This window comes from Aegilops tauschii, chromosome 4 (genome assembly GCF_002575655.3).
Source record: "Aegilops tauschii subsp. strangulata cultivar AL8/78 chromosome 4, Aet v6.0, whole genome shotgun sequence".
NCBI lineage: Eukaryota > Viridiplantae > Streptophyta > Magnoliopsida > Poales > Poaceae > Aegilops > Aegilops tauschii.
The window spans coordinates 514,350,724-514,371,404 of NC_053038.3; the positions used below are offsets into that span (position 1 = coordinate 514,350,724).

Sequence of the window (20,681 nt, forward strand, 5' to 3'; positions counted from 1 at the left end):
ATTTCTGGCGCCGTTTTTATTTTGTTTTCTTTACTTTGCATCTTTATCATAAAAATACCAAAAATATTATCTTATCATATCTATCAGATCTCACTCTCGTAAGTGACCGTGAAGGGATTGACAACCCCTTTATTGCGTTGGTTGCGAGGATTTATTTGTTTGTGTAGGTGCGAGGGACCCGTGCGTGGCCTCCTACTGGATTGATACCTTGGTTCTCAAAAACTAAGGGAAATACTTACGCTACTTTGCTGCATCACCCTTTCCTCTTCAAGGAAAAACCAATGCAGTGGTCAAGAGGTAGCATTAATCATCAAAATTGTCATTTTACAGCCCTTAAATCATTAGTGTTAATTTTTAATCATATATTTCCGCAGCAACGCGCGGGGTGCAACACCTGAAACAATGGAGGTGAGAATAAACTAGAAAAGCTACAAACTGGACAGTGCTTATATTTGTTAACCGTTTTGCAAAGATGGTATGGCTAAAAGCACAATTGTCATATGTCTTTTAAACCATGCCTATTGGGCTAGGGGTGACATAAACTTTCTCCCGTTGCAACGCACGAGCATTTTTACTAGTTAAGAGAGTTATCAGAGAGTGATGCAACCACCATGATGCCTAATTCACTACTAGGAAAAGGCTAATTAGTGGCGCACCTGTTTTGGCCATTAATGGCGCACCTATAGTGCACCATTAGTAACAAATAGTAATGGCGCACCAGATAGGCGCACCAGATAACCCCTTTAACTGGCACTTGTTGATATATCTATCATATCAATCATATTAAACCTTGTTGATGTCTAGGACTTTGTTCATGTTCATGAGTGTGATGAAATTTTGAAAAAATATTTCAAACTTCCCTGTCATATTACGTATCATATTTTGAAAAAAAAATTCAAAACCAATTTTTTTTCTGTTACTAGTGGCGCACCTAGCAAATGGTGCGCCACTAGTAAGTTTGAAACTTTTTCCATTTTCCCCTCTCTAGATCTTAAAAGTCTCGTATCTTTCGTTCTATTAGGTTTTTGGGGATTCTGAAAATCTTGAATGAGGTTCCCCTGGTTCAATTCGGATGTAACTTTTCGAGTAGATGATTTTTCATATAAAAACTTTTTAATCCGAGTTCGTATGCAAAAGTTATGCCCATTTTACTAAATTCCAGAGAGATATTGCAAATAAAGTCGAAATTCATATTTGTAAATTTCCCCAACAACTAGACCACATATCACATGGGAAACTTATTTTCTTTTATTTTTTGACATTTCCATCATTTTCTTTTATTTTTTAAAAAACTGAAAAGGCGGTCCACGGGGGTGTGTGTGTGTGTGTGTGCAAAGAAAGTTAGTAATGGCGCACCAGGGGATAGTGTGCCATTACTAGTTGACATAGTAATGGCGCACCTTCACAAAGTGCGCCATTACTATGTGTATGACTTGGTCAAACTTAGTAATGGCGCACTTTGTGTAGGTGCGCCATTACTAAGTTTGACATAGTAATGGCGCACCTATGCAATAATGGCGCACCTATGCAAAGTGCGCCATTACTAAGTTTGTGAAGGTGCGCCATTACTATGTCAACTAGTAATGGCGCACTATCCCCTGGTGCGCCATTACTAACAAATTTTTTTATTTTTTTTTCTAAACTAGTAATGGCGCACCACACATCAGGTGCGCCATTAGTAATATGTCAATAATGACGCACCTGTATCTGGTGCGCCACTGCTATATAGCAGTGGTGCACCACATACATGGTGCGCCATTAATGTCCATATAGCACCATTAATGTCCATATTAGGTATAGCCCTTTTCCTAGTAGTGATTACCCCTCTTTACCTGTGAATTTGTCAATATTGGACAAACCCCAAATTGCATATTCTAAGATTGATCTTGATGATATATGAGCTGATTTTCTGCAGGCTCTCCATAGACCTCCTTTGGAGAGTAAATTGCGAAGTCTTATAGATGATAATAGCCTTAATATTGAATTTACAAATTTAGATACTAACATTCCCAGGTACATTGATGAAGAAGAAGAGGTTTATGGTTTTCTAATAGCTCCATATCCTCTCAGTTATAAAAATATTGTCAAATTGCTAGTGGTCGTACCACCTACCATCACCTTCATGACATCAACATTGACATATTCCGTGAAGGCACCCAAGGTCAACTCGCGATGCGTCAGCCACAAACACTATTCCAAACACCAGGACCATATAAGGAGAAGGAAATATTTTCAGAGAGGAGAGTAGCTCATCTATTCATCTAGGAAGCCACAAGTAAATGGCCGCCATTCGAATCTACAATCGCCATGTCCATCTCCATAGCCATCCGCATAGCCATATCCATAGGCAAGTACTAAAAGGTAGATGATATCAATGAAGTCATTTATAATCGTGTGATCAGTTGTTCCAAAACATCTGTCGGCTGTGATAAATTGGTACTATATCATAGAGTATTGTTTTATAACATCTCTCTGTTGTGATATTGTATCAAGGAGTATACGAAGCAATGTGTATGATTATGCAACAGAACACGGCTAATAATCTCTAGGTTGGGTGAAGGGTGCTTGAAGGAGAAAGGAGCTTTATTATTGAAAGATTGATAGCATGCGTCTATCTCTATTTAAACCAAGTAGTTCACACCTTCGCGCAACATGTCTAATGCCATTTGTAATCTTTTTGGCACTATTTGTAACCAAGGTCCACATATAAACACATTAAGCCCCATCATCGCTTTCGGAAGCCTCACGTTACAACATTTAATGGCGACCATAGTTAAACATACCAAAAAGTACAACTCCTACCTTTCACGATATCCCTCCCCCTCTTGCATCCTAAACAACGAAAGAAAAAAGGAAGGACATTGTAATAGAAGAAAGAATCCTAAACAATGGAAGAAAGGAACAACATTCTAGTAGAAGAAAACCGCAACGCCATTTTTACTTGATCTCTCACACAAAACCAATAGCCGGGCAAATCATAAGTAGACCGACTACGCGCAATTTCACCGCTAGTTCGATTTAGCTCTGCTACATTGATTATCTGTCCCATTGATTTTCCTAGGTTGGATTGTGCATTGACCTCACGTGAAAAACCTTTCAGGCTGGACCGATTTCGAAGGATCTCAAAGGAATCCTAGGGAGAAGGATAAGTACACTTTACCTTTTTCGGTCGTGTGATAGAAGAGAGAGGGAAGCACAACGTCAGATGGTATAGTCACGCCTTTTCATGTCAACACATTCTGTATTTGAAACGAATATAGTTAGTTCTTCATCCATGGATCGAACCGACACAGATGTCTCGCGAGGTTACGCCTCTTGGCGAACTATGACGCTGAATCCATATATTTCCCACCTGACAAACGTGTGACTTTAGAGATGGAGTTTCTTTGTTGTGATGATCCGTATATGCCAGTTGATAATACAATGTTAGTTATACACAAAATATGGTTAAGTGATTATGGTTTTTGTTTGCTAGTACAAGTTATGTCGGTGGTCTGCCACGAAAAGCTTTTAGCTCCGTGGGGGCGTGGTCAGTCCAAATTACAGATTTATATAATTTGGTTTTGCTATTTCTCAGGTACGTGAAAATTTCACTAACGCCAGTCACCTTCTTCTTCCTTCCTTCCTTTTGGCACGTCGGACCTTGCCGGAGAAGAGAGCCTCGCTATCTATCTTAGGATGAATTCATTGCCCCATTATCAATCTTAGGGGTGGGGAGTCATGGGATCGCCGGAAGTGTCCCCTGGTGTGGCGGGGCATAGAGGGATGGTCGGGGCGGCGGCCAGCAACGGCGTTGGGGGAAGATGGGGCGAGAAGGCAGTGGGCGGTAGCGTCCGCCGTCCACGGGTGGTGGAGGCCGGCGGTTTGGGCGGGGTAGGCTGGGGCTGCGGGAGGAAGAAGAGAGGAGGGAGGTTGAAGATGAACAATGGATACGTTTTGGACCATTGGACTAAGATCAAGTGGTTGTGACTGATGGATAAAAAAAATTCAGGTACCTGACATATAGTCGGTCCATGTAATATTGCTGGAAATTTCAGGGAAAAGTCGAGTTTCTATCTACATAAAAATCTGGGGAGCAAAATCGGGTTCCAAACAGTTGAAGCCATCCAACGGTAATGGGATGGGACGGGAGCAGTTTCGCTCAGTTGCTCTGCCGCCTGCCGCTCGGCACCTTATCTCCTCCGTCTCGCGCCACTCCACGGCACCATGCACTCGCCGGCGCGCTGCCCCGCCGCCACCGCCACCGCGTCCCCGCCTCTGCGCGCGCCGTTCGTCGCCATGGCCCAGCGCGGCCGCAGGCCGCCCTCGTCCGCGCCCCCCGAGGCCGAGCAGCCGGACGAGGCGCTCGCACGCATCCTCCGCACGGAGGCCGCCGTCTCCGGCGTCCCCCGCAAGGCCGCGGCGGGCTCCAGCCAGCACTCCACCCGCCTCTGGCCCCGCGCCGTCCTCGAGGCCCTCGACTCCGCCGTCGCCTCCTCCCGCTGGGAGTCCGCCCTCGAGGTCCGCTCCCCCCTCAACCCCTTTCTCTCCGATGGTCCTGCCGTTGCACGCTACCTGTTCGACTGATGCTCATCACGTGAGGATTGCTGTTTCTCAGATCTTCGAGCTGCTGCGGAAGCAGCGGTGGTACGAGCCGAGGACGCAGACCTACGCCAGGCTGCTGATGATGCTCGGCAGGTGCCGGCAGCCCGGCCCGGCCACCGCCCTATTCAAGGTGATGCTCTCGGAGGAGCGGCTCGCGCCGACGGTGGACGTGTACACGGCGCTCGTTGGCGCCTACGGCTACAGCGGCCTGCTGGACGAGGCATTGGCCACGGTCGATCTGATGAAAGGCGCTGACGCAGACTGCAAGCCGGACGAGTACACCTTCTCCGTCCTCATCAACTGCTGCTGTAAGTCGCGCCGCTTCGACCTGATCCCCACCGTCCTCGACGAGATGTCATATCTGGGGGTTGGATGCAACGTTGTCATCCACAATGGGATAATTGATGGGTACGGCAAGGCCGGCATGCTAGAGGAGATGGAGGATGCGCTGTCCAACATGCTTCAAGACGGGGACAATGTGCCGGACATATACACGATGAACTCCATCATATGGGCCTACGGCAACCGTGGCAGGGTGGATGACATGGAGAGGTGGTACGGTGAGTTTCAGTTGATGGGCGTTGAGCCAGATACGTGGACGTTCAATATCATGATGAAGTCTTACGGCAAGGCTAACATGCCTGACAAAATGCTGTCCATCCTGAAATACATGAAGCGGCGTTTCTTCTCACCCTCTGCTGCTACGTTCAACATAATCATAGATTGTTTTGGAAGGGCTGGCAACATTGAGAAGATGGAGTACTATTTCAGGCTGATGAAAATTCAGGGTGTCAAACCCAACCCCATTACATACTGCTCGCTGGTTAATGGATACAGTAAAGCTGGGCTCCTTGATATGATTCCTGCAATTATTCGACAGACGGAGAACACCGATGTCGTCTTAGATACTCCATTTTTCAACTGTGTTATCAGTGCATACTTCAAGTCTGGAGATACCAAAATAATGGAGGAAATGCTAGTGCTAATGAATGAAAAGAAATGTAAGCCAGACAAGGTAATTTATACCACCATGATTCAGGCATATATTGCGCATGGGATGGATGAAGCCGCTAAGTTGTTAGAAACAGAAATGGAAAGATTTGACAAGAAATTACTGGTAAGTGCTTTGCTATACCTTAGGGAGTTTTTTTGTTGTTGTTGTTGTTGATTTATGCCTGCATTAAGCTACCAATTATCCATGGTATTCACTGGTTATCTTTGTTTTTTGAACCAGGGACCAGTTCCTGAGGTTGATTACAAGTAAACTGCGGCCATCATTTTTTAGGGGACAGAGCAGTAAGATTTGTGTAATACGAGATTGGGGAAAAAGAGCATGTATGAGGGGGCCTTCAGAGAATATGGTTATAAATCCAGAGCTTGGCCATAATGACCATTAGTTCCATCGACACCAGACTAAGCGTTCCCAGTTCGATGCCAATGACAGGGTAACTAGAAAGTCCAGGTTTTTCTATTAAATTGTGTCTTCGGCTGTACCATATTTAGCTGAGCTGAAGTAGATGATCTAACTTTTGTTCTTTCCATCCCAGCAATAATGAACAATGTGGAATGGAAAACCAGCTGTGGCCTGTTGTGTCCGAAACAGGAGTCCGACACGGCCTCATTGTGCAAAGCCATTTAAACATTCATCTGATCTGACTGAATGCACAAGTACAAACCCAGACAGAGCTAACTTGGGATATCTAGAAGTGGAAGGGACTGTGGTACAGCAGATAAGGTCGGGTTCAGAGCTCCAGCTCATTATATATCCATATCAGTATGTAAATCTAGTCCCCTTTGGTTCTGCATGAAAATTCACTACCAAAATAAGGGATATAGAGAACAAATCGAAAAGAAAGAAACAACCATTTGAATTTCCCTAGAATTTTTAGCGCCACTGTCAGAGCACAAAGTACACATTCTCGAAGGAGTTCAGCTTTACACATGATGCTAATCGATACAGTACAGCTTGACCTCCAAACTTCAAACAAAAACCCAGAGCCAGACTGCTCATCATACTGCTGGCGGTGGTGCGGCCTTCTCTAAAATGTCCATCATAATCCATGGGCAGCTTGCTGTGAGGTGCTTAAATCCATCAGTCTCCTTGACAGCTCGAAGCACCTCCTGTGAGGAAAGGTATCTGAGACAAGCATTCTTCCGTTGCGCCGCATGGTGCTGCTCCGCTAAAGCATTCTTCAGTTGCGGCTAACACGCATCGATTTTGCACTGAACTGTTGGCCGGCAACACTGAACGTCACATCCATGCCTTCTCCATCCTTCAGCATGCTCATAAAGTGTGTGTGCAGGTCTGACTGTGGGACTGAGACTATGTCTGTGCTTAAATTTTCAGTGCGAGGCTATTTCATCGCGATCAAAATGCACCTGATCGTGATGCGGTCGTCATTGAGGGGTAGCAGTTCCTTCAGCTTGGACTTGTGAATGAACTTGTCCCAGCCACAGACCCACAGTATTTACCTACCGACTGGAAGGTATATGCCGCGCTCCATGCACAATTAACCCTTGCATCTTTCTCTAGTAAGCTGAAAGTGAACTTCACCTTGACACCACCGGTTGTTGGCTTACTACAGAAACCCAAGCTGACGGCCATGTAGGCAGCTTTGTCCTCCTCCTTCCACCCGTCAGGGTAGATCCTCATGTTCCAGTCGTAGCCGCTGACGCTGAATGTGCTCGAGCTGACGAACTTGCCGATGCCCATACCCTCGAGCAGCGACTACTTAATCACCTCGAAGTTGTGGGCGGTGGTGACGCACTCTGTCAGGCATCTCGACGAGGTCTCGGATGTGGGCTTGTTAACTGAAGAAGATGAGGTGTTGGCCATGGCGGGGAAGAGTATGGAATAGTAAAACTGAGGAATGCTCTTGTACTTGAGGAAGAAGGTGAGTAGTTGGCCATGGCGTGGGTGTGCATATTTATACTCGGTACGTACTACATTGCTCAGGAAGACGGCGGCGTTGAACAAGTTCCCATGCGATTGTTAAACGGCGGTGCATGCGCATCTGTTTCAAATTCCAATGCTGCCGCCGTCTAGCCACAATGGGTAATAACATAGACCAGTAATATGCACATATTACTAGTCTATGTTACTATCTCTATAGTGGGGAGTAACATATGTATGGTAACATGCAACACTTCAGTTATTAGGTTATAGACTCATTTTGCTTTGATATGTGTGATGTTACTGATACTACTAATAACTAGATATGTTATCACTTTCCTCGATTTCTTCATTTATTGCTTGCCACATTATCTATTTTATTTAGATGCGTGAGTAGTACCGAGTGATGTTACTACCTATGTTACTTCTACTATGGGTAGTATGAGACGGTGTTTCAGCAATTCAAAATGCAACCAAAAATTTGTTTGTCGCCTGACGGTCAAAATCATCCATCTCAGATGCGTGAGCACACGCGGAGCACTACGCAGAAGGAATGCACAAGATCATCGTTTGTTTCAAGATCCTCCGCCGACGTACTACTCATGTGGATGTTGGCCAGAGTTGTATCAGTAATTGAGGAAGCGTTCGGTTTCTCTCCGCTCCTTTTAACTCCGCTTCTGGAGCGGACTAGACTTTAACTCACTTTAAGACTGCTCACAGTGGGGAGTAACATAGAGTAGTAACTTGCTGATGTTATTAGTCTATGTTACTACCTCTATAGTGGGTAGTAACATATGAGTAGTATCATGAAATAGTTCATTTATTAGGCTATAGACTCATTATGTCTTGAAATGTGTGGTGTTATGGTAACTAGCTAAGTTATCACAAACCTCTCTCTCCTCATTAATTAGCTGCCACATAAGCAATCTTGTATTGAAATGTGTGATGTTACTAGTCAAGTTACTTCCATTGTGACTAGTCTAACGGAGTTGCCAAAACCGAGCTCCACCAACTCTGCGGAGTGGAGGAGTGGAGAGATTCCAAAAGGGGCCTGAGTTGCACTATTTCCCTCTCTCTTTTTAAGTACTATTTCCCCCTCTTTTTCTGAGTTGCCCTAGCTATATGGTGCAGCTGGCTCACCTCACACCGTCTTTCCACGTGGACCCAGCTCCCGTCGCAAGTGCAACTGCACGATTGTGATAGGCACACGTCGCGCTCTAAGAACATTTCTAGCAGATCCCTTATAATCTCGTACCGCAAAATCGGTATGCAGCTCCCCGCAAAATGCTTTTAGACTTTTCACAATATATGACATGTGTCTCGGCACAATAGACCCCATATGTTTTTTTCACAAAACACTCTCAAATTGGAATCTAGATTAAAATTGGGTCCCTGCTCGCCGCCGCATGCCTTGTCTCTGGTCGCCGGCGCTTGCCCTCCGGCGAGGCGGTGGCCGGCGCTCGGTTTGAGGGTGCTCCACCAGGGTTGGCGCACACCAAGACGGACGCGGCCAAGCTCCTGCTCGCGCCTGTGGCCGAGCCCTCACTGTTGCCTCGCGCGCGTTAGCTAGCAAATCACGTACGCGGCTAGCTAGCTAGCGCGTTGCTGCTACACATCGATGAGCTCGTCCGTGACTGGCGCGTACGTCAACAAGCGATGGCAGCAGGCCGCGGGAGGTGGCGGCGACAACTCACGGGCGGCGGCTGAAAGATCATGGGGGGAGCTGAAAGTTCCCTCCAGCCAACCGTTTTCTGTTTTGCAGACCCCGGCAGAAAATGAAGGGATCCGGTAGATTTTACAGGATCAGCTCGGTGCGGAAAATAGGCCCCGTCCGCTATATTGGCGGTTGTTAAAGTTGTGTCGAATATTATGTACAAGTTAGGTTACAGTTGGACTCTGAGTTGTATTGTGTTTATATAGGATATGGAGTCGTGTCCTGGTAGGACACTTGTATCCTAGGCCTCTCATATATAGCGGGGGTAGACACACGATGTAACCTATGCCAACATAATAGCACTGGAACGCAGGGGAAGTAAGCGGCATGTGCCGGTGTCCAGGGCGACCGTGTGCGGTATTGTAGTGGTGTCATGGGGAGGAGCGCCCATAGTCAGGCCCGGAGATGTAGCCATATCGGTGAACCTCGTAACAAATCTCGGTGTCGTGCTTGTTGATTGTTTGGTCCTCGGATGATCGACGATTGCCTCGGATTTATTCTAACAACGGTTATTATAGCGGACGGCCCGGCCTGTTGTGCCATCGTCTCGTTTCATGTAGCTTAAATCTAATTGCAGGAGCACAAACTCAGACAGGTAGCTTGGAATATCTGAAAGTGGAAGAGAGTAGGGTACAGCAAAGAAGGTTAAATTCAAAGCTCCAGTCTAGTATATATTCATATCGGAAAATTCACTGCCACAAAACTAAAGGGAGAAACAGAACACCACAGAAGAAAGAAACAAAGAACCATGTGAATTTTCTTAGAATTTTGAACACCAATAAGTTCAGAGCACAGAGCACACATTCTTGAAGAGAAGTTCAGTCTTCCAATGGACACACTCTATCCAGGCAGATGATAGAAATCCATGGATACGACTAGGACTGCATACTTCAATCTACAATCTAAATTCTGAGCTGGACTACTCATACTTGTGACGATGGGGCGACCTTGTCTAATATCTCCATCATAATCGATGGACAGCTGGTTGTGAGGTGCTTGAATCCATCCGTCTTCTTGACAGCTCGAAGCACGTCCTGCAAAGACAGGTACCCAAGGCAAGCTCTTTTAAGCTGCAACGAGTGGTGCTGCTCTGCTAAAGCAAGTGTGGTTGCAACTGTTTGCACATCAAATTTCTGGCATAGCTTCTCTTCACAAATAGCCTTTAGCCTGTCCAGTCCATACCGATCTGCAGCGACCAACAAGTGCTGCAATGCCACATTTTGATCAACATCGAAATCGCTTGGCAGAGAATCTGTGTACATGAAGTAAAGAAGTGCATCGAGGATGGCAGGCTCCATGTCATCGATCTTGACGTGTTCTGTGGTGGTCTCCTTCATTTCACCAAAGAGCTCGGCTTTGAAGACCGAGGATCGTGCGGCTAACACGTATCTATGTGCACTGAAGAGTTGGTCGCCGACACTGAATGTCACGTCCGCGCCTTCGCCGTCCTTCAACATATTTGCAAAGTGCGTGTGCAGGTCTGACTGCGGGACCTGGACCGGGACTGTGCCAACTTGTTCCGTGTGATGGTCTTTTATGACAGTCAAAACACACCTGATTGTGAGGCAGTCGTCATTGCGGGACAGCAGTTCCTTGAGCTTGGACTTGTCGATAAAGTTGGTCCAGCCCCGACCGGTACTTGCCGATGAAAAGGTATATGCGCCGTCCGTTAAATTACTGACTTTTCCATCTTTCTCTAACAAACTAAAAGTGTACTTCACCTTGGCATCCCTTGTTGCTCCACCGCAGAAACACAAGTAGACCGACATGTAGGCAGCTTTGTCTTCCTTCATGGCCCCATCAGGATAGATCCTGATGTTCCAGTCGTAGCCGCTGACGTTGAACTTGCTGGAGCTAACGAACTTGCCGATACCCGTACCCTCGAGCAGAGAGTACTTAATCACCTCAAAGTTGTGGGCGGCGGTGACACACTCGGTCAAGCATCTCGAGGAGGTCTCTGGTATGGGCTTGTTAATTGCAGAAGTTAAAATGTTACCCATGTTGCGGAAGCTGGAAAGGAATCAAACGGAAACTTTCAGGATGTGGCTGTATCCTGTGACTGGCAATGAAGTGGGATCAGGGGGTATATGGAAAAGATGATCTGCATCACGCAATGAAGGGATTCACATCATGTAATCAAGGGAGATCAAATGGTATGTGTGCATAAATTGATATGCATCACATAATTCAGCAATTTGCATCATAATTAATGTATTGAGCATGACTAGAAGAGGCGGAGACAAAATTTGAGCCCGGGGGTGAAGAAGGCAATAATGAATTAATGATCGTACAAACAATATAACAAAAGAGCATATACAAAGTCTGTACTGTACCAAACTTTAACAGTATGCTGTTTTGCAATTTTAAAGCAGCCTACAGTTTTTTTTTCCCATCTACATGTTACTTGCTGGCGGTGTATTTCTCATCTTAATGCCTAGCAGAACTGAAGAGTACATTCATTACTTTCGATTGATCTCCGGCCTTATGCAATCCCATGTTATACGAAATAAGCACGTAAAACTGCAGTTGATCTAACACAAATTCTTACTCTAGCTACAATGTTAAGGGAACCATATAGTATTGAGTACTGTACCTTTTAGGGGTCAGGTTCGTGGCGCTGTGAAGTCGGAGGAGATGTTGAGCAGGGGGCCGGCGATGACTGCAACTGCAAGCGACGGCTGGAAGAAGAAGAAGCCCTAGCGGCGGTAGCGATGGACGAGTTGTTCGAGACGAAAAGGAGCGGACGCAAGAGGCGCTCTAGCTAGGTCAATGCGCCAATACATCATCCTACTACCTTTTTTTTTTCGAGTCTACATCATCCTACTACTAATTCTCGTGGTTGGTGGGGCTTGTTGTTTTGGGCTTTTCTGGGCCACCACGTTGGGCACCCATCTTTCCGGGTAGTAATTAAGATCTATATATGGAATATAATTGCGAGGTGTCTGTTTCTGGCGCAAAAGCAAAGAATGGTTCAGCTAACCACCACAGATTATGAACGACTGTTGTTGAAAGCAACGCGAACTCTTTAATAACTTAGCTACGCTGTGTATTACGCAAATATAACTAGATTTTTGATTTTTTTTATGAAAAAAGGTTCATCAAACTTCGAAAAAAGTTCACGTATTGGAAAAAAGTAAATAGGTTCTAAAAAAATCATCAAATTTGAAAACTAAAAGTTCATTGATTTCAAGAAAAGTTCATCTAATTTTAAAAAAAGTTCACCGATTTTGAAAAAAGGTAATTGAATTCGAAAAAAAGTTCATCGTTTTGAAAAAAACATCAAATTTGAAAATAGTTCATGAATTTTGAAAAAAAGTTCATCGGTTTTGAAAAATGTTCACCGAATTTGAAAAAAATTGTTCATCAATTTGAAAAAAGTTCATCAAATTTGAAAATAGTTCATCAGATTTGAAAAAAGTTCATCGAACTTGAAAAAATCATCAATTTTTAAAAAGTTCGTACATTGAAGTAAAGGAAAAAAAAGAACAAGAAAAAGAATTAGTCCCGTCTACCCAAGAGAATAAAGGGGAAAAGGAAGCACGTAGGCACATGCGATCGAGATAACCTAGTGGTTGCAGCCGTAGCTTTGACCTCGAGAGGTCTTGAGTTTCAAACAGGCGGGCACACTATTTTCTTTACGTTTAACAGAAAAAAACATTGAAAGTGGGCCGGCCCAAGGCGCAGAGGGGGTATGCGCCGGTTAGCCGATTTGCCTGTGTTCGGCGTTTAAGGCGCCGAATAGGATCCGGCTACAATTGCATATTCAAAGTTTGGGATTGCTATAACCGGCTAGATGGGATCGTAGAAGAATAGAGGCTTGCACTAATGCAGTAAAGGGATATAGTCCTGGTTTCTGAGGCCCTTTTAGTGCCGGTTCTGGAACTGGCACTAAAGGGTGGGGACTAAAGGTCCTTTAGTCCCGGTTCAACACGAACCGGCACTAATGGCTGTCCACTTGGCACGAACCCGCGCCGGGGGCTGGGAGACCTTTAGTCCCGATTGGTAACATGAACCGGGACTAAAAGGTTTAGGGGTTTTTGGTTTTATGATTTATTTTTCCTTTAATTTTGTGTTTTCCATTTAATTCTTTTTCATTTAAAACATATTTTATGCTACATATTTTACACGTTATGCATACATATAAATAGAATTTCTCATAGAACCGACCATATATATATCATCGACTTTCTCGCACGACCATATTTTATGCTATATATATATATATATATATATATATATATATATATATATATATATATATATATATAAAAGTTGGTATATACAATTTCTTCTACAATTTGCATGTAGATCATTACATGGAGGCATTACTTCGGTAGCGGATAATGGAATTCTCCTTTGGGGTCTATGACCTGGTCGAGCAAAAATCACGCTATTTCCTCTTGAATCGCTCATACGCGATACTCTGTTAGGAGCTGATCCCGCATGTCCTTCATTTTTAAAAAAGGAGATCAATATGCATGTATTAGTTGTGTGTGTATATATTAGATAATGATGTAAAAATTGTAAATAGTGTTCTGGCAAATGTGCCAATTGGTTTCTGTCAGTTATGCTCCTTTCGCACATCATCATGCGAATGTTCTCGCAAACGTAGTATGCACATAAATCATTCCCCGACGCCTGCTTCAGGGCCTTTAATCAGATAATAATTAATCAAGCATGCTAATGGTATTGAAACTAGAATTAAAGATATGTTAACTAGCTAGTTAGTACTACTTAATTAATTACCTTGGGTCGATACCATTTCAACTTTTGTTTCCACGGGCCTTCAACATGTTTGATGTACTTTTCCCAAGCCCTGCCCGCCAACAAAGAAAATGAATAAAATAGTTATTAATTAGTTGATATCAGGAAAGGACGAACTTAAAGAGGCCGACATATAGTTCGATAATGATTGAAATTTCCTGTTGACCATCCCCTTCAGGATTGCGTAGTCAGTAACTTCTTTGAGTAGTGAGTCGAGTACTTCAACTGTTCCCTCATCAACTTTAATTTTAACAAGATCAGTGGAAACTGCATGCGCACATGTTTGCATGTATAATTAAGCAGGCATGTGCATAACTCATCAACTACCCTAAACCCTATACACTTATTAACATCTATCTAGCTAGTAAACAAAAACAGAATTTGTGGTACAAGACAGTGTGACCCACCCGAAGTTGTAAGGAAGTAGTATATCTGGACAGGTATTTAGGCTCTTCAAGAACTCTAGCAAGCTTTTCTCTGTGTCTACTCTCGACCATTCTTTCGTCCATGTCTCTTGATTAATGGTATTTGGGTCAATGAACCCAATGCCATAGCGTCCAGCTTTTTTCATTTCATACATCTTCATTCTGCATAATACCACAGAAAAGAATATAGTGAGGATAATTACAGGTAATGATCAACGAGCACTAGAGCTAGCTAGAGACTTAATTATTAAATTACAGAAAGAAATCACATACATACAATAGCAACTGACGATAGATTTGTCGAGTGCGTCTTGATTGAATAACTGAAACAGTTCTGTAAACTCGACATACAAAGCCATTTCATTATATTAATACTCTTCCTTGGTTTTCACCATGAGGGACTCTCGATCGGTAGTCTTGGTTTCATTCATGTACCATTGATGCAATTGATACTTTTTGGTTGAGAGCTTCTTGACTTCCTCAGGCTTGACCATAGGTTGGCGGCGGGCATATTTTCGTTTTACTTCCTCCTCTGTAATCCCTAGTATGGGCTCGAGCTCTAGGAGTTGTTCCACAGTGACACCGGCCTCTTCAGCAATCCTTATATGAGCGTCGGTATTACCGGCAGATCAGTGCCGGGGGGTCGATTGCACCGCCTATTCTCCCAGCTGGGGAACATTTTTCCCGCTTTTTTCGCAGCTCCTTGGCTTGAGCTCGAGCTCGACTCCTTTTTCCGTGCTTGAAATGACTTCTTGATTTGGCGCTCATAGTCAGAGTCAACATGCGGGGGAGCTGGTGCTCTAGCCATACGAATGAAGTGGTCAACGATATGGTCAGGTACAATCTCCTTTGGCGGCGGTGGCAGTTTCGGTCCAAAATGGGCCTCCACTTGGGCTCGCGCTTCGGCTTCGTTTTCCTCATCAGTCAGGTCGTAAGGCCGACGAGGAAGAGGCTTGAGGCTTGGACCATATTGGAATCTCTTGCCTCCTGTACTTGTACCGCTAGCCGCCAGAGCTGCGGCGGCTCTCTTCCGCTGTTGCTTAGGCGGCGGAGACGACTGACGCGGTGCCTGACGACTTGGAGGAGGAGGACTAGGCTGACGCGGTGCCGTACTTGGAGGAGAAGGAGTGGGCTCACGCGGCGGTGCCGGACTTGGAGGAGGAGTGGGCTCACGCGGTGGTGCCGGACTTGGAGGAGCAGGAGTGGGCTCACTTGTTGGCGTACTTGGAGGAGCAAGAGTCTGCAGAGGCGGTGGCTGACTTGGAGGAGCTAGGGCCGACTGCTGACGCGGTGGCGGACTTGGAGGAGGAACTGGCGGACGCGGTGTCGGTGGCCTTGGAAAGACGATGCAATCCTTTCTCCATAGAATGATACGATGAATGGCCTGTCCCAGTGTGCGCTCGTCGTCACCTCCAGGAATGTCAAGTTGTAGCCCCGAATATTTTGCGACCACTTCATCAACTGCGACATGAGCATAGGCAGCTGGAATCGGATTGCAATGGAAGGTTGCTTCAGGGGGATTTGTATAAGCAACGCCGTCCGCCACCTTGATGGATATGTTCTTCATTTTGAAGTGTAGCTCACAATTAGTGTTATCCATGATGTCATCCACAGGGTATCTATCCAGCAGTGCCTCATCGCCCGGGGCGGAACCCACGCTGCTTCTCAGCATGGATGGGACGGTGCTATTCAATGCTGGATCCGCTAGCTCCTGCCGCTGCTGAGACCCCCTTCCCTGGCTAATTTCCTCGATCTGCTGCTGCTGCTGCCGCTGGAAAGCGAGTGCCAACTCCGCGTGCGCTGATTCTAGGCCTTAAAAGCGGTCTGCTTCCTGCTTCCTCTGCTCCTCCTCCAGCTTCCTCTTCTTCTCCTCCGCCATCTTCCTTCTCGCACAACTTCTGTAGTCGGCGTTCCAGTCCTTAAACCCCTCAAACCACGGAACAACGCCCATGCCTCATGTTCTTCCCGGGTGTTCAGGGTTCTTCAGGGCGCGCGTAAGCTCGTCGTTCTCTCTGTTGGGCGTGAACATCCCCGTGCGTGCCTCTTCGATTGCAACAAGTAAACTGTTAGTGGCGTCTTTAAGACTTGCCCGCTCCAAAACCTCGCATGTCTTTGGGTCCAACGACCCCCATGTGCATAGAACCAAGTCCTGACCCTGGGGGCCATCTCAATGTAACTGGAGTGACCCCTGCATCCCTCATCTGTTGCTCAGCGAGATCCCACTTAGGCCGGGCCACCTCGTAGCCACCTGGCCCTAGCTTATGGTGCCATATCTTCTTCGAGGCATTGATCTTGTTTATTCTAGACCGTTTCTGTGCTAATTCTGATTCCTTCAATTTCACGAAAGCGTCCCAGTGATCTCTTTGCTTCTCCAGTGTTCCCATGAATTCCGGAGTCTTCTTTCCTCCTTCGAGGTACTTGTTCCATACAGTTTTCTTGTGGTTGTTGAACGCTATCGCCATCTTCCTAAGAGCAGCGTTCTTGACTTTCTCCGCATCTTCAGCTGTGAAATGATCTGGTAGCGTGAACTGTGACATGAGAGATTCCCAAAGCCGATCTTTTGCTCTTTTGTCCACAAAAGTAAGATCTGGACGGTTCTTTGCTGGCTTCTTCCATTCTTGAATGGAGATCGGGATTTGGTCCTTCACAAGAATTCCAAAGTGACGAACGAACTTGCCCGCGCTTCTTAGTCTGGATCGGGTCGCCATTAGATTTGATGGCATCGATGTTGTACTTTACGCCTTCCTTCAACTTTTTGGCCGGGCCTCACACTGTCCTGCTGCCTTCTCCTGATTTGCTCGATCCGGAGGGCTGAAAGAAGAAAGATCGACTCGTTAATATATATACAAATCAATTAAAACATGTGATGGATCACCATATGCCTGCTTATATAAATATACCTCGCCGGTGTTTGCTATTTGAAGATCACCATAGTTCTGGACTTCATCCATTCGGTCGTCTTCATCGAATATCATATCATCACCCTCCCCGGTATTGGTCAGATTTCGTGAGCTGTCATCTTCTTCATTCTCATCTGGCCGTCTCGGGGAGCGTATGATCTCGAACATAACCTCTTCTCCTTCTCTGCCGGTGTTGTCCGCCATAGCTTTTATTTAACTAATCCAGAAGAAATATAAAACAATTTAGTATGCATCTCGAATAATACTAGATAATTGATATGCATCTCGAATAATAATAGATAATAGATATGCATCTCGAAAGATAAAACTGAATCATAGTAGATAATATGCATCATCGAATATAATCTCGAATACATCGTCTCGAATATTATCGAATAATATAATCTCGAATACATCGTCTCAAAGATCTCAAATACATCACTCTAGCTAATGCAGATCGAATACTATTGAATAATCTAGTTGAGTCGCGGTGGACACCCAAAGAGAAAGAACCATCACATGATCATAGCTCCAGTGAGATACCTGAAGAACCTGCCAGGTATTGGAGAACCTGACGTCCAACGCAACCATGTAGCGACGGATGTGCTCGTCCTCCTCCCTGACACGGTGACGTACCACCTCCTCGGGGAACGCCAGCCTCCGCACCGAATGTGGCCCACGTGCCCGCCACCAAAGAAGCTCCGGGTCGACGACGGGATCCGGGTTCCTCACCAAGATGTGCGCCCCTGAAGGTAGCACCTCCCAATGCCAGCCCGGCGGAGCCCAGTCTCGGACATGGCGCCTCTGAAGCAGGACGTCGTCGCGAACGGGTTGATGGAGAGGATGCGGGCCGGCATCGTTGACGTCGATAACAAATTCTTATGAATTTTTTTTCCTATATATGCAATGTCATTTTATTAGGAAATTTTGAGCAACTTTTTCCTATGCAACTTTTCCTAGTCCTTCGTCTAACAAATATATATATATATATGGTCAACCTTTTCCTATGCAACTTTTTTATATGCAATTTTTTTCTATACTATGATATACAACATTATATAAAATTAAAAAACATAAAAAGACTAATTAACTTAAACATACAAAAATAATCTAAAACATCTAAACTAATTAAACATACAAAAATAATCTAACTTCTATACTTTTATATACTATGATATACAACTTTTTTATATGCAACTTTTTCCTAGTCCTTCTATACTTTTCCTAGTCCTTCGTCTAACAAATAATCTAAAACATCTAAACTAATTAAACATACAAAAATACATATATACTAATTAACTTAAACATACAAAAATGTGTGTGTGCGTGTTCATCATGCATGTGTGTGTGTGTGGGCTCGGGGAGGGGGCGGTCATGGCGGCCGGGGGCGAGGGAGAGGGGGGAGAGCTCACAGCGGGGCGACGGCGACGGCGAGGCGAGGCGAGGCGACGGGGGCGGCGAGGCGAGGACGACGCGACGGGGACGGGCCGGGGCGGCGACGGAGACGGGCGCGGCGACGGGGACGGGGGCGCCGACAGCAGCGACAAGCGACGCGGGCGGCGATGGGCACGACGCGGGACGGGGGCGGTGATGCATCGTCGATGGAGAAACAGAGGGAAATGAAATTTTCATAAGTGTTGTTTATATAGCTGGGACCTTTAGCCCTGGTTGGAGCCACCAACCGGGACTACCTTTAGTCCCGGTTGGTGGCTCCAACCAGGCCTAAAGGCCCCCCTGTAGTCGCGGCTGGAGCCACCAACCGGGACTAAATGTGTGCGCTGGTTAGTCCCACCTCGCTAGCCGAGGGGCGCCCGCACCAACTTATAAGCCCCGCCGCGGCTGCTGTCTCGAGCTCTTCTCTAATGCAGGCCTTCTGGGCCTACCTCTGCTGCGATGCCCTATTGGGCCTACTGGGCTAGCGGGCCTGCATCCTGGCCCAACTACAGGTTGGGTTTCTAGTCATATGCAGGCCGCTGTGGCCCAGTAGGCGGGCTTTTTTATTTAGTTTTTTTCCTTTTTTTCTTTTCTGCTTTATTTTTTTCCTTTTATTTATTTCTGAGTTGTTTTTTGCTGTATTTAGAGTTTCTTTGTGAATATTTTTGCTTTAGGTATAAAAAATTACAAACTTTCTGTTAGTGCCAGTAGTTTTCAAATTTGAATAGTTTAAATTTGAATTATTTGGAATTTGTGTGAATCACTAGTTTGTGAGTAACTTTACTTTAAAAATAAATTTTTCAATGATTCTTTTTTCTTATGTTCAATATTAGTGTGTTTTATCCTTATATTCAAATTGGTAATACTTAGGTTATTTAAGAAAATGAAATGCCTTTGTAACAGATGAGTTTTCGTCCGAAACCCTGATACATCGAAAGAGATTGTCCATTTTGTACACGAAGTGCATCCAGTTTTTATCGTAACCCTCTCAACTTTTTAGCACATGCTATGTGGGTGAAATGATGATACCATGCCAACTTTCAACCTTTTCAGAGTTCATTTGTAGTGCTTTTCAATTTCAGGGTCATCTAGCTCAAAAAAATCAGTAAATGCATGAAAAATACCAAATGAAGTCGAAAAGGGTTGGAAATTGATGACGTGGCTTTGAATGGTGCATACTGAACGCACAAAAAGTTTAGAGTTGAAATAAGTTTAAAAAATGAAATGCCTTTGTAACAGATGAGTTTTCGTCCGAAACCGTGATACTTCGAAAGAGATTGTCCATTTTGTACACGAAGTGCATCCAGTTTTTACCGTAACCCTCTCAACTTTTTAGCACCAGCTATGTGGGTGAAATGATGATACCATACTAACTTGCAACCTTTTTAGAGTTCATTTGTAGTGCTTTTTCAATTTCAGGGCCATTTAGCTCAAAAAATCAGTAAATGCATGTACCAAATGAAGACCAAAACACATAAGCACCCTAACTATTACAAAGATTCCCTACGGTTTGTCCAAAGTGGGACTTTCCAGATATATAAGTCCGGAAACTCACTAGAGAAGAAAGTGATGATAGTAAAGCCGGTCACATCCCAGAGTGGGATCTTTGGGTGTGAAACTTTTTCTTCGCGTGTGTCCCTTTGCACCGTAACCATGGACAATCTTCATCATTTAACTGGATGCTCGGATCAACATTCACTATGAAGGGAGCAATTTGATGAAACTTTCACAATCTTCTGTCATGTCTGTCTTGTCATCCACTCCCACGATGTTTCTTTTCCCTGAAAGAACTATGTGGCGCTTTGGCTCATCGTATGATGTATTCGCTTCCTTATCTTTTTTTCTCGGCTGGATAGACATGTCCTTCACATAGAAAACCTGCGCCACATCATTGGCTAGGACGAATGGTTTGCCTGCCTATGCAAGATTGTTGAGATCCACTGTTGTCATTCCGTACCGCGGGTCGT

At 45.0% G+C, this 20,681-nt stretch overlaps 2 protein-coding genes and 1 pseudogene across 4 annotated transcripts in view; 1 reads left to right on the forward strand and 2 right to left on the reverse strand.

Moving 5' to 3' along the window:
* The first annotated feature begins 4,097 nt into the window (after nucleotides 1–4,097).
* LOC109772775 (pentatricopeptide repeat-containing protein At3g53170) overlaps nucleotides 4,098–20,681 on the forward strand; it is a 105,013-nt gene continuing 88,429 nt past the window's right edge. The window contains exons 1-6 of one of the 3 annotated variants that reach the window (XR_012182709.1): nucleotides 4,098–4,500; nucleotides 4,598–5,701; nucleotides 5,819–6,029; nucleotides 6,132–6,319; nucleotides 6,932–7,070; nucleotides 7,170–7,524. Coding sequence is in view for 1 of the 3 variants with exons in the window: in XM_040387671.3 (XP_040243605.1) it covers nucleotides 4,207–4,500; nucleotides 4,598–5,701; nucleotides 5,819–5,848 (1,428 nt within the window). In the remaining 2 variants the exon portion in view is untranslated. Of the gene's footprint in view, nucleotides 4,501–4,597; nucleotides 5,702–5,818; nucleotides 6,111–6,131; nucleotides 6,467–6,931; nucleotides 7,071–7,169; nucleotides 7,525–20,681 lie in introns of those variants that run through there. The other 2 variants (XR_005755216.3, XM_040387671.3) reach the window with 2 other exon arrangements.
* Nucleotides 6,733–7,420, reverse strand: LOC109772776 (BTB/POZ and MATH domain-containing protein 2-like; annotated as a pseudogene).
* LOC109772802 (BTB/POZ and MATH domain-containing protein 2-like) lies at nucleotides 9,892–11,495 on the reverse strand. The gene has a single exon (XM_020331497.4). The coding sequence runs from the start codon at nucleotides 11,189–11,191 to the stop codon at nucleotides 10,115–10,117; it is 1,077 nt and encodes a 358-aa protein (XP_020187086.1). The 5' UTR covers nucleotides 11,192–11,495; the 3' UTR covers nucleotides 9,892–10,114.